The 13,946-nt window shown below is 40.1% G+C and overlaps 1 protein-coding gene across 1 annotated transcript; it reads right to left on the bottom strand.

Annotated features, from left to right (window-relative positions):
• Positions 1–4,296: 4,296 nt before the first annotated feature.
• On the bottom strand, positions 4,297–7,188 carry LOC147623681 (protein DETOXIFICATION 48-like). The gene is made up of 2 exons (XM_086820269.1): positions 6,607–7,188; positions 4,297–6,158 (listed from the first exon to the last, which is right to left on the bottom strand). Exons 1-2 carry the CDS (start codon positions 6,790–6,792, stop codon positions 4,698–4,700), a joined length of 1,647 nt encoding a protein of 548 aa, XP_086676395.1. The 5' UTR covers positions 6,793–7,188; the 3' UTR covers positions 4,297–4,697.
• Between the last annotated feature and the right edge of the window lie 6,758 nt (positions 7,189–13,946).

Below are 13,946 nucleotides of genomic sequence, written 5' to 3'. Positions count from 1 at the left end.
TGAAAAACTTATTTCACAAAACACACATGGTGTTGATGACACAAAATTCACATAATATGGTGTTGATGACATATATAGTGTTGATGACACAAAGTTCACATATGGTGTTGATGACACATATAGTGTTTATGGTATAAAGTTCACACTAATGACATTTCAGGCTCACCAATTAACTTTTTGTTAGCTTGTTCTAATTTGAATCCATTGATTTATTTTTGCCAATCGATTTCATGAATGAAATTGAATCCTTTGATTTTTTTTTTAAAAAAATTCCAATCGATTTCATGAATGAAGCATGTTCAATTTGGTGTCTTTCCTTCATTAGTGTTCTGTATTATGCTTGATATAATCCATCGTGGAACAAAAGGCCCATGCATAGTATCTTCTAAGATTTTTGTGCATCAGGTATAGTTCCTTAAGAACCTTATGCTCAAGACATTCCCTCCTTCTAAACCCTATTTTAACACCACAATTCACATGACATTTTTCCAATTAATATTGAAGCGTGCTTTGGAACTATTGTTTAAGTTTCAATTTGATGAATCCAAAACATTATCTTAAATTCGCTTTCCCAATTTAATGTGCATTGCATTGAAATAAATAGGACCCACCCCTAGCTAAGGTGGCATATGTATTACATTTGTAACTTAGTGCTACATTGAAAATGCCAAAAAGTGAAAAAATAGTTCCAAAAAATGCTTAAGCTAGATAAGGCTTGCCGGTATACAAAATAGGGGTTTTAGATAGATACAAATATTTATCTATGATGAATGTGCATTTTTCCTTTGTTTTCTAAAAGATAATGCTTTTTGTGGGTGAAGGATTCCTTTTTTATGAACTAAGAATAAATTATTAAATATACAAGTAGTCATTAAAATTAACGAACCAAGATTTAAAAAAGATCCACTTTGTAGCACGTACAATATGCAATCACCTAAAATGATGTGATGAATCATAACCCTCATCGACCCCCTAGTTGGGGGACTATAATCAAAACCATATAACGTGGAGAGTCTCCACATAGTATTGATCATTATAAATGGGGATTGTGAATCACTCCCTAGAGGACATGTCATTAAGAACAAATTACGCAATGCTAAACACCCATGCATATGTTCTTGATATTTAAGATTAAACAACCGAAGTGAGCAGATCCATTTCAAAGTTCTCTAATAGATTTATTCATGAATTTTGATGCAAGAATAATACATATGATCCATAAACTCATAGACCCCCTCATTTTTGACAAACTTAGATGTGTCATGTGTATGTAACGAATCAGTAAATGATTATGATTCAAATACTTTTTTGAATTGTCTTCTCTCATAGCAAAATAAATGAATCATTATGCTAAAAATAAACAACTCAAGTCCACATGCATATACCCTCTCTTGTGTATCCAACTCTATAAGTGAAACTATCAAAGGCCAAAGATGGCCACACCTAAGTGCATAGATGAGCGAATTACATGATGTTTAATTGTAGATATGGATCAATAATGTAACTAAGTATAGATCTCTTCACACTTGAAGAGGGTGTTCAATGTGTGTAGTGAACCACTTAAACTTAGGTTCTCCATTACCATGGGACAAGGAAACACATAGTACAACCTCTTCAATAGTGTAACTTATTCAAGCTTCACTAATGAGTGGATGATGGAAACCTGCTAGTCAACCAAGTTTTGATTCATAATTACTCCTTGAACTTTTTTGCCCCAAGCTACACGTTTATTTTAGAAGATTCAATGTGGACATAAACAAGTAAATGAGACTGGGATAACAAGCAAGCTAATCATTAGCTCATGAAGTATTGATCTCCCTTGTCCAAAGTCGTGTCTGCAAAATGTGAGGACTTGGTATATTAGTTCACTCCTTGTGAAAAGGTTCTTAGTTAGGGGTTGTTTCCACAATCCTCTTCAATTGCCTCCACGAGTGGAGAGAAGGGTAATTTAATGAGGAGTTCAAGTGGAGAAAACGAAGAATTGCAACTCATTGCATGGTGTGCTCAGCACAATACCATTGGCCTCCCACCACTAGGACCCCACTGGTTGAATGCTTCCACAGGTGGGAACCACCTCTTAGTTACTCTCTCCTGTGCAATATAGAACTAACTTCTGGAGTCCAAGTGCATGAGGGGTGCCTATAAACGAGCTATGGTCAACAAATCCGTGTGAAAAGGTTCTTAGTTGCCCCAATATATGAGGGCACGAGGGGTGGGCTACAGTGTTAGCTGGCCGCACGAACGCACTATTTGACTAGCAATCAAAGGAAGTCTTGTCTTCCTTGTGCTCATCTTGTTTGTTTGAGGCTGATAAAATCTAAACGTCTACAAAGGCACGTCATGTCGCCCGCGTGCTAGCTTCACGCGCAATTTGCAAAGACCTCCGCGCATGGACGGCGAGCTTCCTTTCACGCTTCCAGAACGTCGGTAATCACAAAAGCCAATCCATCAAAAACGGATTAAGAAACTGTTTTTTTAAACGCTAATCCCATGCATTTTCTAAAATCTTCGTCCAAAATTGAAGCCTGAATGACGCTTGCATGATACGCGCTACGGTTAATCAAAGCATTTAATACTTTGCAGCACAGAATTTTTGAGACAGTAATGACGAAATTGAAGCGGGGAAGGCATCTCTGCGTGCGCTCGTGGGCACACGCTAAGGTCAAAGAAAAGCAGCGTTTGATTTAGACCTTTATCCCGTTTGCGAAGGTTAAAGCAAAGAAGAATTAATCCATCGAAGGCAATTATATTAATTTAATCTTGCATGATCTTGATTCTTAATACTATTTTAATTTTTTTGCTTGCCTTCATGTGCGTGCGCAGACCGCTTGCTTTAATAAGGCGATGCCTATCTTTGCTGAAAATAATATATTTGCATTAATCCGATCAGCTGCTGCCAGCATTATTAATGAATAATTATTTTGCTATTGAATCTTCATACATCGCCGGCTTATCCAAAGAACACGTCACCACGTGATTGCGAAAGGGAGAAGTCAGAAAGCTTTGAATGCAAAACTTAAATCCGCACGTCACCCATTAAATTAATTACGCTAACCTTTGAAAGTCTAAAGTTTAAACTATTATCAATAATTATTCGCATTTGCGTGTGTAAACTATCTATAACTATTGCGTACCCAGCGCATTGCCAATTTTTTGCCTGTAGGCTGTCGCCCATTTCAGCAATTTATTAAATGCTTTCAACCCCCCACGAGCGCATAAATACATTTGTCCTCTAGCCTTGATCTCATTAGTAATCATGCTAGAATCTAGAGCATCAGTCTCCTTGGTACTCTCTACCTTTAAGGTCCTTCAATGTTAAGGTCCTTTAAAGTTTAACCAACTCTGCAATCATATTTGCTCATACATCTATATTATATAATCATGCATGCATCAGTGCATGCATCAATTACCCTAGGCTTGATCTCATTAGTAATCATGCTAGAATCTAGAGCATCAGAGTCTAGTTAGTGGTACCTTTAAGCTCCTTCTTTGTAATTAAGGTCCTTTAGAGTCTTACTTTAACCTAACATGCATCTCTATACTAGAGAGTCTAGTTAGTGGTACCTTTAAGCTCCTTCTGTGTAATTAAGGTCCTTTAGAGTATTACTTTAACCTAAACTACATCTCTATACTATTATTGTCACTATTCTTGCCCTTGCCACAGCATTCACCCACTCTCTGTGGCCATCTCATTTTGCCACATGGCAAGAGTGTACAAGGGGAGACAGACTACTACAGCAGCATACAAGGGGTGACAAACTGCAGCACAGCAGCAGGGAGTCTGCACTAGTTTACATTATATAATCATACATGCATCAATGACCCTACAATGTCCAATTGCTTATAACTTTATTTCATTTCCGCTGCTATTTAGCTGAAAGGCAGCAAGCTGGGATTGAACCCGAGATCTCCCGCGTCATAAACCCAATTGCTCATAATTTGAAGATATACACTCGGAAATGATAGTTAATGCACACTTATGACAATAATGCAAGCATTAAATCTCTTGAGAACTCAAGGTCTGCTCTTAAAAGGAAGTTAGTTGCCTTTGAGATCACAATGTTTTATGTAACCGTAACTTAAACACATTCCGGGGTGCATGTGTTGCATCGAGTTAGTGAAGCCCGTTGGCTCTCAAGTAGAAAACCCAAGAACAAACCCTGACCCCGAACAAAGCCCAACGAGCGACTTAAATAGAGTACCCGTCTCTCCAAGCAAAAAAAGCCTAAAAGATCACAATGCTTTGGTTTCAAGAATACCAAATGCAAGTGACCATTGCAGGCACATAATGGAACATTTTTAAATCCAATTTAAGTATATTGTCAACATGAAACAAAATCAAGTGCTCGTATATATGAGCAGATTACACTACCCAATTTCTAGTCCTCTTTCAGTTACACCCTTTTTTGCATTCTCTTTCATGTACAGAAGATGTTGGTAAAGACACTGCAAGCCCAGAGTATAATAAATTCAATGGGTGTTGATGATCACAACGATATGAATTGATTACCAGCTGCACGGTTGTTAATGCAAGAGATATAATGGAACCAAATCATGTCAACTAAAGAATCAGCTTGGCCTACTCCTTTCGCATTAACACGACCATCTGTCCTCGTGACCATGCCTTTTCTTATAGTCTTGCCATGAGATGCATGCTATGTGTGGCTTTGCAATGGAGTACCCGGCCATTCATTTCATCATGAGGCTCCATCGGTGGATTCAACTTTGATTGAAATCAAGTGTTCAAGCTCCTGAGCCTCTATTTTGTAGCAATTTTGTAATGAGTGGGTTGAGAGACCATGGTCGATGTCGGTCTGTTGAAAGGAGCCAGTTAGCTCTTTGGCCCTCATAGCTTGGAGGTTCCAGTCTGTCTTGCCCAAAACACAGAACATGAGAATTACACATGTAGCTTGCGCTGCCAATAGACCACACCACAGGCCTACAAATCCCACCTTGAGCCCAAATACTAGTGCGACTGGAAAGCCCACTATGTAAAAAGACCCCAAGTTGATATTAGCGCCTGCAGTAGGCCTTGCAGTTCCCCTCAACACACCACAACCAGCAGTTTGTGGGCAGTTGCCAAGCTCACACAGACCCACAATAGGCATTGCTACTGCAACAAGCGAGAGAATGTGGCTATCAGTTGTAAAAATTGACCCCCACACATGCCTCATAGTAGTGGTAAATATCATCGCTAGAATGGCCAGGACTGAGGCACATACAAGTGCTACTTGCATGGCAAACCGTGCTTTCACCGGCCGGTTGGCTCCAAGCTCATTCCCCACCCTTGTGGACACTGCAAGGCTGAGAGATGATGGGAAAATGTAAACAAGAGATGTGGTCTGAATAAGAATGCCCATTGCTGCAACTGTGGCCTTGGCATCCACCAAGAAGCTAGAAAACACAATCATGAGCTCATACCACCACCATTCCAAGCAAACCGACAGGCAGCTTGGCAAGGCGAGGTAGAGAAGGGGCTTCCAGTCCCTTAAACACTCTGCAGACCAGCCTTCCCATGTCTTCTTATGCATACCGGAGAACCAAAGGTAGCCTAAGAGGGAGAAAACAAGATTGAAATCTGTCCAAGACGCAGCAAGGGCAACCCCTTTGATGCCCATGCCCAGCACATGCACAAGGACATAGTTGATGACCAAGTGCAAGATGAGGGCAAAGAATGTACATACAGTGAGGGGGAATGTGATGGTTTGTGTTCTCAGATAGATTCTGAGGGGATTCAAGATGGCCTGTGCTACTAGATCAGGCAGAGAATAGAGAAGGTAAGTGCTAGCCATGGCACTGAGGCTCCGGTCTTGACCACACCACAATAATATCCTGTGCATGTTGAGCCATAGAAACCCAATGGGGAAACAAAAGCAAAGAAGAATTAGTATGGTTCTCTGCAGTGTCAACCCCATCAAGTTCCATCTCTTGGCTCCAAAAGCTTGGCCACATATGGGTTCCATGCCAAGTGCCAATCCAGAGAGGACAGAATAACATGTTATGTTGGCTAATCCGATGGCAAGCGAGCCTCCAGCGAGCTCTAGCTCACCCAAGCGGCCGAGAAAAAACATAGAGGTCACCATTCTGCCATAGAGAAGCAAACCCAAAAGGACCATAGGGCCTGCTATGCTGCCAATTTGTATCAACTCCTCTACAACCTGCTCAAAAATTGATGCAAAAATATCAAAGTTAGGTCCCCATGGCTAGAATATATATCTTACATATGAATCTAATATTTGAGATTAACCCAAATGAATACTCAAAACTCCATGTTGCACATATATGTGGCTGGTTAAGGAAATCAAGCAAGCAAGACTATGACTAAATGGGTGTTTCTTGGTACTAATGGAGGCTACCGTTGAGTTTCCTTAAGCAAGATTAAGACATATAATGCGTGCTTAGTACTAATGAGACTACCAGAAGATCAAGCCGATTCTAAGAGCTGACTGATGCAATAATACCAAGAAATTATTAATAAATAAAACAGCAATACGTGTAAAACAACAAAAACTGTATTCTCCAGATGAAAATATTCCAAACTAGGTAATCCTATGAGATTAAGGATTATAGAATATAAACAAGTGCAGATCAGCAATGGGGGCACACCTCTGATGCGGTTGGGAGGCGCTTAAGATCATTTTCGTCAAGAGGGGGTTCTTTTTCAACAATTTTCTTTTGAATGGTTGGGACGATAGCCATGATTACAGGCGAGTGGTCATTCTGCTTACAAGGGTGCGGCGGTGGTTGCTCTTGCAAGACTTTTGAGCAGACACAGTTTGGTTGCTGGCACATGGTGCGTATGCAGGTATAATTGTGTGCGCGTGTTGAGCAAGTACAAACGATGAGCAGATAACAGGGTCGGGAAAAAGGCTATTGATAGAAGCGTGAGTTGAGAGGAGGGAGAGGGGAGGCGGGGGCGGGGAGCAAAAGCAAAAAAAAAAAAAAGCAAGCTGCTTCAACAATGGAGGAGGCCTTTGCAGGAGTAGTTGTAAGAGAAGAAGGCTAATGGGGAACCCATTGAGATTAGCAACTGTAAGCGCAACCTCAACGGGGCACAGTACTCGGCAGGCAAAGCAGAGAGAAGGGAAGAGAACGATGGCGCTTTCCTCTTCTTATGCAACTCGCCTCACGTGGGCTATACGTGCCTAATTCGAGCCCCAGCGCGGCTGTTGTAACCTTACACACCCTTTATTTTTAAGAACGGGGCTCTCGAGACTTGAACCCTCGGGCTCCTTTCCAACCCACATCACTCATTTTTATGGGGTATCTCTCCGTAACTTGTGTTCTCTTTTGCTCTCTTATGATTGGAGTGTGTGGGTCTAGTGCTATACAAACAAGAAAAAAGCAACGTTGGGTTAGGTTTGGGTTTAATGTGTCTCTTTTGTTTGTGTGAGAGAGAGAGAGAGAGAGAGAGAGAGAGGGGAGGTAGACTTGTGCTTCTATTGTTTGCTACATACGAACTTTCACTTTGAAGTTGTTACGTGAACTTTAGTTTTTGTAGCCAGGTGGTCGCAAAATTTGAATCAACTAAAGGAGGGGTGCGGTTTGTCAATAATGATGTTAGAGCACTAGCATACAAAGCATTCTAAACTTTGGGAAGGGAAAATTGAGAGAGAGAGAGAGAGAGAGAGAGAGAGAGAGAGAGAGAGAGAGCACTTTCTACACCACATACAAATTTTTACATTTAAAGATACTTTTACATTTAATGTATTGAAATTTAATTGGTATTAAAACAAAACTACAAGATTTTTATGTATCATAAATTTTATGATATGAGAAGGTGTATTGACCATTGCGATGTTGATCTTAAAACTGACTCTTTACGCTAGCTACCTCACAAACTAGAGACATGTGCTCTATCCTATTGTAAGAGATATCGCACCACCAAAGATTGTGAAGCTACATCCACAGGTCAGCAGGCAAACATTAAGAATTAAGCTACAACACTAACCCTTTTGTCTAGGCACTCATTGCTTAATCTTGGGTGCATCGGAGAACGTTAAAGCGTGCATGTTAACTAGACCTTATTGACTAGGGCATGGAAATAGCCCCAATCGATGTGCTTGCTTATGTGGCATGATAGAAATGTCAATTTTACTCATTCAAGATGCCTTTTCATAGCCTTCATACCTTGTTGAGTGTGCTGCACAATAGTTTCCTTCACTACATCGAGTACATTAGTGTGAAAATATCCACGCACATTCACAGATACACACAAACACACATGTACATACATGTGTGTGCACCACACGTGCACCTGGAGAGGGAGGGGGGAGGGGACCGCTTGATTGCATGCTTTGCATCTTGAACTACCACTAGTGGAGATGAGCTAGGCTAGGTTGATTTGATGGGACGGTTGACCATTTATGGTGTAAAATTTTCCACAATGTTGGTGGGGGTGAGCTAGCTTGATGGGATGGCTTTCCACTTATTGTGTGAATGTTTTCAACTTTCCACCATGTGCCTCAAAAATTAGAGTTTAAAGTTAACATATTTACGATGATGATGAATAGACTATGACTTTGGACTCATTCTAGAGTGTACTATGTGGGGGTGACATTTTCATACTCGTTAAAAAACTTGCCAATTTGACCCACATGAGGAGTGACAATGTGGCTTAAACGTAACTTTGACCTAAACTAGGTTTAAGGTTTTCAATATTTTCTTTATTGAGTTCTATAGTGTAGAGGTTCGTAGTTACGCTTCGCTTCGTTCGAGGTGTTAGTAGTGGGCAATGTGGTGTGATAGCCAATGAGGATGTCAATGAGACATGAGTTGGGCTAATGTGTGTAGTGCATATGAGGCAAAAGGGAATGTCGAATGAGACAAGAGTTGGGCTAAATATGTGTAGTGGAGATGTAATTTTGTACCAGTCCAGTGTTCTCAAAAAACCTCATACATTATTGTCAATTAGAAAAAAGGTGTTCTCGCTTTTTTATAAGTTGCCCCAAGATAAGCATAGGTTACATTTTAATTATAATTTAGCTCTGTGAAATGTTTCCTTTGGTGACTGGTACACTCGTATTTGAGCCGTGCAGTAGGCTGTTGTAGCGTGGAAGTTAGAACCAAAAAAGGGTGAATTTATGAAATTGACGTCAAGTTAAATGACGTGTCAGGTGTGACATGTAGGTTGCGCTATCACTGTCAAAAACCGTGAAAACTACCCGTCCATTTGTGTCCTAGTAGGCGACCAAAGTTATTTGTCAACAAACACGGCTGGCGACTCGGTGGCGAGGCGTGTGTGAAAAACATGTAAAAGAAAAGTAAGGCCGCCGCCCAGGTGAGTTTCCTGACCGGGAACCAAACGCGTGCGTGTGAAAATGCGTTGAAACTTGGAACTACCGCTCCCTCGCCGGTGAACAGGTAAGAAGTTTTACACCACATTCCCGACAGCTCATGGAGGCGTAGCACGTGTCGTGTGTGGCCGCCGGGCACAATGCAACAATGCGGCGCGAGCGTGGCTGCCAAAGCCTGGCCGTCCTTTTTTTGACACGTCATTGATGACTAGGACAGACAGCCTGTACAATAGTCAAATTTGTTTTTCGGCGTTTTTTTCACCGGCCCTTGGCATGGCCCGGGAGCCGCCCGGCACTATCGCGGGTCCCTAGAAAAGCCCATTTTTTAAATAAAAACAAACTAAAAGAAGAAATTCACGCATTTTGGAAAAGAAAAAGGTAGAATTTCCACGCTGGCGCTATACCGGCCTGTCAGTCGTGCGCCTCGTGCAACATTCCTCCTACTTTGTCTTTTATCCCATCGGCTTGGTCTTTTTTGACCTTTTTACCCCATGTAAAAATCTGGGCGTATCCCGCACTCGCAGGCCCTTCGTGTCCCTACCGCACGGGCTCCCAAAGAAACAGTTGATAATGCCACGGCCGTGAAAAGCATCGCGGCGTCCAAATTAACTGGTTTTTAAGGGTACCCCGCGGCCTTCTTAGCCTACTAATCCTTGTTGTTGCAAGGTGCCAGCTTGCGCATCTTGCATGCAAGCGTGCTAAGGAGCTGGTACACACTTTAACTGAAGTCGCCAGCCAAAATCGCCAAGAAATGACATTTGTACACCACGGACGACATACCCTTTCCTTTTTTCATGACCCGTTATAAGCATTCTAGCTTAGCTTAAGGTGACCTCTCCTAAGCTATTTTTCAAATTTTTAGATTAATAAGAGCTACCTCTCGTAGTTTCGTGAAACTCTTTCGAGATACACAGAAGAGAAGCTAGATCAAGCATAGAAGGGGGATCCACAAACACCATTGCTCGATCAAGCATAGAAGGGGGATCCACAAACACCATTGCTCGCCTTCCACCAACAAAAGAAGATAATGTGCAAGGAGGTCCACCACATGCACCCCTAGGAAGACACAAAAATCCTCCCCCTCCCCCTCCCCTAGGCCCCATGCACAATCAACTTGATTAGCACCCATAGGTTGAGGCACTTAACGCGTTAAAACACAAGCAAGAAAGAAAGGATAACATAGGGCCTATTTTCATGACCTCTTAGTAGTTGCGTGATAAAGCTAATAAAGAGGGGGGGGGGAAACAAAGTTTCAAAAAGGCTGAAGTGAGCTGCAGAGAGTGTGTAGTGTGCCATGTCCAAATATTACAAAATCCCATGGTGTTATTTTGAACCATCCCTCAAGTTGAGCACAAGCTACAAAGAGTGTGTAGAGTGTGCCCAAGTTCCAAAATCCCATTGGTGTTATTTTAAACCCAACCTCAAGTTGGGCATGAGCTACAAAGAGTGTGCGACATCCAAGTTCCAAAATACCATTGTGTTATTTTGAACCAAGCTTTACAACGACTGGTTTAAATGACAACAATGCCCACCAAGATGAAAACTTAAACTTGTTTGAGAATAGCTTTATAGTTGGTAGATTGATGATCCACCCACTTTACACTTTGACCAATTGGCCCACAACGTATGAGAGGCATGGCATTGAAAGGAGGTAATTAGGGTGAGTATTGGTTTGTTATGAAAAAAGGAGTTTTATGGACAAGTTGCTTCACCTATTGTACAATTGTGCACTCCCTTAGTAGTTAGTTGAGCCGTACATTGGTCTGGAAAAAGGAGTTTTATGGACAAGGTGCTTCACCTATTGGATAGTTGTGCATTCCCTTAATAGATAGTTGAGGCATACATGTAAGAACGATAAGGACAATTTATTCTTGAGTTTGCAATGTCTTTGTGCAAGTTAGCATAATACGGAGTTTAGATAGTTGCATCCATTTCCATCCAGGTAATCCATCAATCTATAAAAAACACTTAATTACAAGGACTAGATTTCAAGAAAGACTTTCTTGATAATGAGTTCAAGTGAGGAGTACAAAAATGAGTCTCAATGAGTAAATATATTTAGCTAAATAATAAGATGAACCATGCACACAAGAAAATCGAGAATCGTATACTTACCATTTAGCTTCTATGGAGTTTTTCTTCATCAAGGTTTAAGCATTGATGCTTCCCTCTTGCTTCCAGTGAGTTGATACAACCATTTCTTGTAAGATTTGATGGATTATTCATGCCTATCATTTGATTTTGGGCTTTCTTCAAGGAAACCTTGATTTCAAAAAATGTTATTGACAATATCTATGCAATATGGAATGTTATTTTGACAATGCTATTTACATGTGTTATTGACGCATCATGGAATGCTTCAATGGTGTCATAATGCTTGCTCATGCATTCATACTTGACATTGAGCAAAGCCTGATTGCATAGATTAGGGGTTTTGATATTTTCATGCCATTCGTAGCATTAAATGCCATTCATAACTTCTCATATGATATATCATATCATTCATGGCCATTCACATGCCATTTAAGTGATATTGAAAATGTTGGAGCTTCCTTAATTGCTAAATGGAGTAATAAGCAACATTTTGGTGTTAATATGAGACAATACATGGATAATTGGGCCATACACATGCATGGTGGTTGGAGCTTGGTGTCATAAGCTAGATATGTGGTGAGGGTGCCTTGGCAATAAGGAGAAGAGGCAAGGGGGAGCGTGTTTTGAACTTCAAAATGCATGACATTGGGATGCCTATGCATGATATATTTTGATGCCGAATTATTGGGCCAAAACTTGGCTATTGGCATTGGATTATTGCAAATAGATAAGGGCACTCTTTAGTATTGAGATTCGACTCCAAATATGTCACGGGAACTCATGTACTTCTTTAAGAATTAATTAAAATCACATACAGATCAAGGAACAAAGCATAGACTTGAATCAAAGTGACAAGATTAAAGCATAACATATGAGATAGAGTAAACGTCACCATCGACACACTATTGGGCACAATTTTCCCCCTCATGCATGCAACTTCACTCTCGACATGAGTATTTTGAGAAAATTTGTATTCAAAATATAGCCCAAGGAGCTAATAATAGTTGTGCGTATAAAAATAGGGCTTTGCTTTTCCACTTTCACAAAAAATAACTCAACCACTAAAGCTTGTTCACACATTAAGTATAAAATACCAAAATTTCTCTAACACACGCTAGTAATATTGCAACTTTACACATAAGCATGCATAAATAATATATACAATCATTTGGCACATGACACAAAATAACTCATAGGAAATAATAATAATCCGAGATGATATAGACAAGATCCTCCATGTGCGACACACGCACTACTCATCACCTATCTCACAAACGTAAACACATTAGTTGTTCTAGTTAATTACTATTTCAATAATTAATCCTAATATAAAACGTAGATAGCCACAAACACAACATACACTCACCACTTGTTACACTTCAATGAGAGTATCATTATACACATCATCTAGCATGGCATGCCTCACCACTTTATTACACATCATCTAGCATGGCATGTTATTTGCATAAACCACTTGCTACACTTCGATCGTGCAGTTGTCTAGTGTAGCCTACTTGTTTCACTTCGACAACACACAGTCATCAAGAATGGCATTACTTGTTACACTTTAATAACATGCACCCGTCAAGCATGATTTCAAGCTATACCAATAACACACTAGGTAATTAGTTCTTAATGCGGGGTTACCCATGATACCAATTCACTAGCATGGTACACTAGCATCCAACATCCCCATTTAGCCAAAGGGTGGCCATTATGTAACATCCCTTCTACTTGGATAAGCAAGTGACCTTAGTTGTGTGTTTTCTTTTGCGAGCAAAGGAGATCAAGGACTTCTAGATAGACACTCTCTGAATTCTATGTGTAATAAATTCTAGTGTCCATACCACCAGAAATTATCCCACATAAATCCAGAGATAAGCATGCATCGAGATCCTTCATACATGATTAATCTTTGTGTCCCATACCACAAGACTAATACAAGTGAAAATTCATAAAGCAGAGTTCAAGATGGAAGGGCCAGTTTCTCTAAGGAGTTCTACTTTGATGCATAAAAACTTTCCTTGAAATTTATAAAAACTCTTGAATAAAATTTATTTATAGAAATTGTTAAAAGAAATGTGTATGCTACCTTAGTAGTCAGAATATTCGTTATTCTTCTTCGTTATCATTATCGATCATATTTATCCCAAGTGAAATATTCTTTGAATTTTGTGGACAATTAAATGCGATATGTCTAATCTCATTGCACTTGAAACACTTCTTTAAATCATTTTTATTAGCTTGTTGAGAATCATCAACCTTGGTATCAATACCTGTGTTATTGCCATTGAGAGTTTCATCAAATGATTTTTGAACTGTTTTAAACTTCAAGAACTTTGATGTCGAGGTTTAAGGTGTCATTGCTTTCTTTGGAATGCCATTTTTCTTTCACAATTTAGGGCTAAGGAAATAGTCAAACTAAGAGAGTGCAATCAAAACATGTTCACTTCTGATCGAATTGTGGGTTTAAAACTTGCTATAAACTTCCTTCTTTGATTGTTGGTGCGAGCTTTCATAGTTACCTATATTTGTAACAAGCTCCGCCAAAATCTA

Source organism: Cibotium barometz, chromosome 26 (genome assembly GCF_041138505.1).
Source record: "Cibotium barometz isolate CiBa-2024 chromosome 26, ASM4113850v1, whole genome shotgun sequence".
Taxonomy (NCBI): domain Eukaryota; kingdom Viridiplantae; phylum Streptophyta; class Polypodiopsida; order Cyatheales; family Cibotiaceae; genus Cibotium; species Cibotium barometz.
Note: the sequence above shows the minus strand (reverse complement) of the source record. Positions and strands in the feature narration are given on the sequence as shown.

What these genes read in the sequence shown, in the direction of transcription:
- LOC147623681 (XM_086820269.1), bottom strand. Translation starts at nt 6,792, where the DNA reads ATGTGCCAGCAACCAAACTGTGTCTGCTCAAAAGTCTTGCAAGAGCAA. An exon ending in GCCTCCCAACCGCATCAGAG is followed by an intron (nt 6,159 to 6,606) that starts GTGTGCCCCCAT and finishes ATTTTTGAGCAG; the next exon opens with GTTGTAGAGGAGTTGATACA.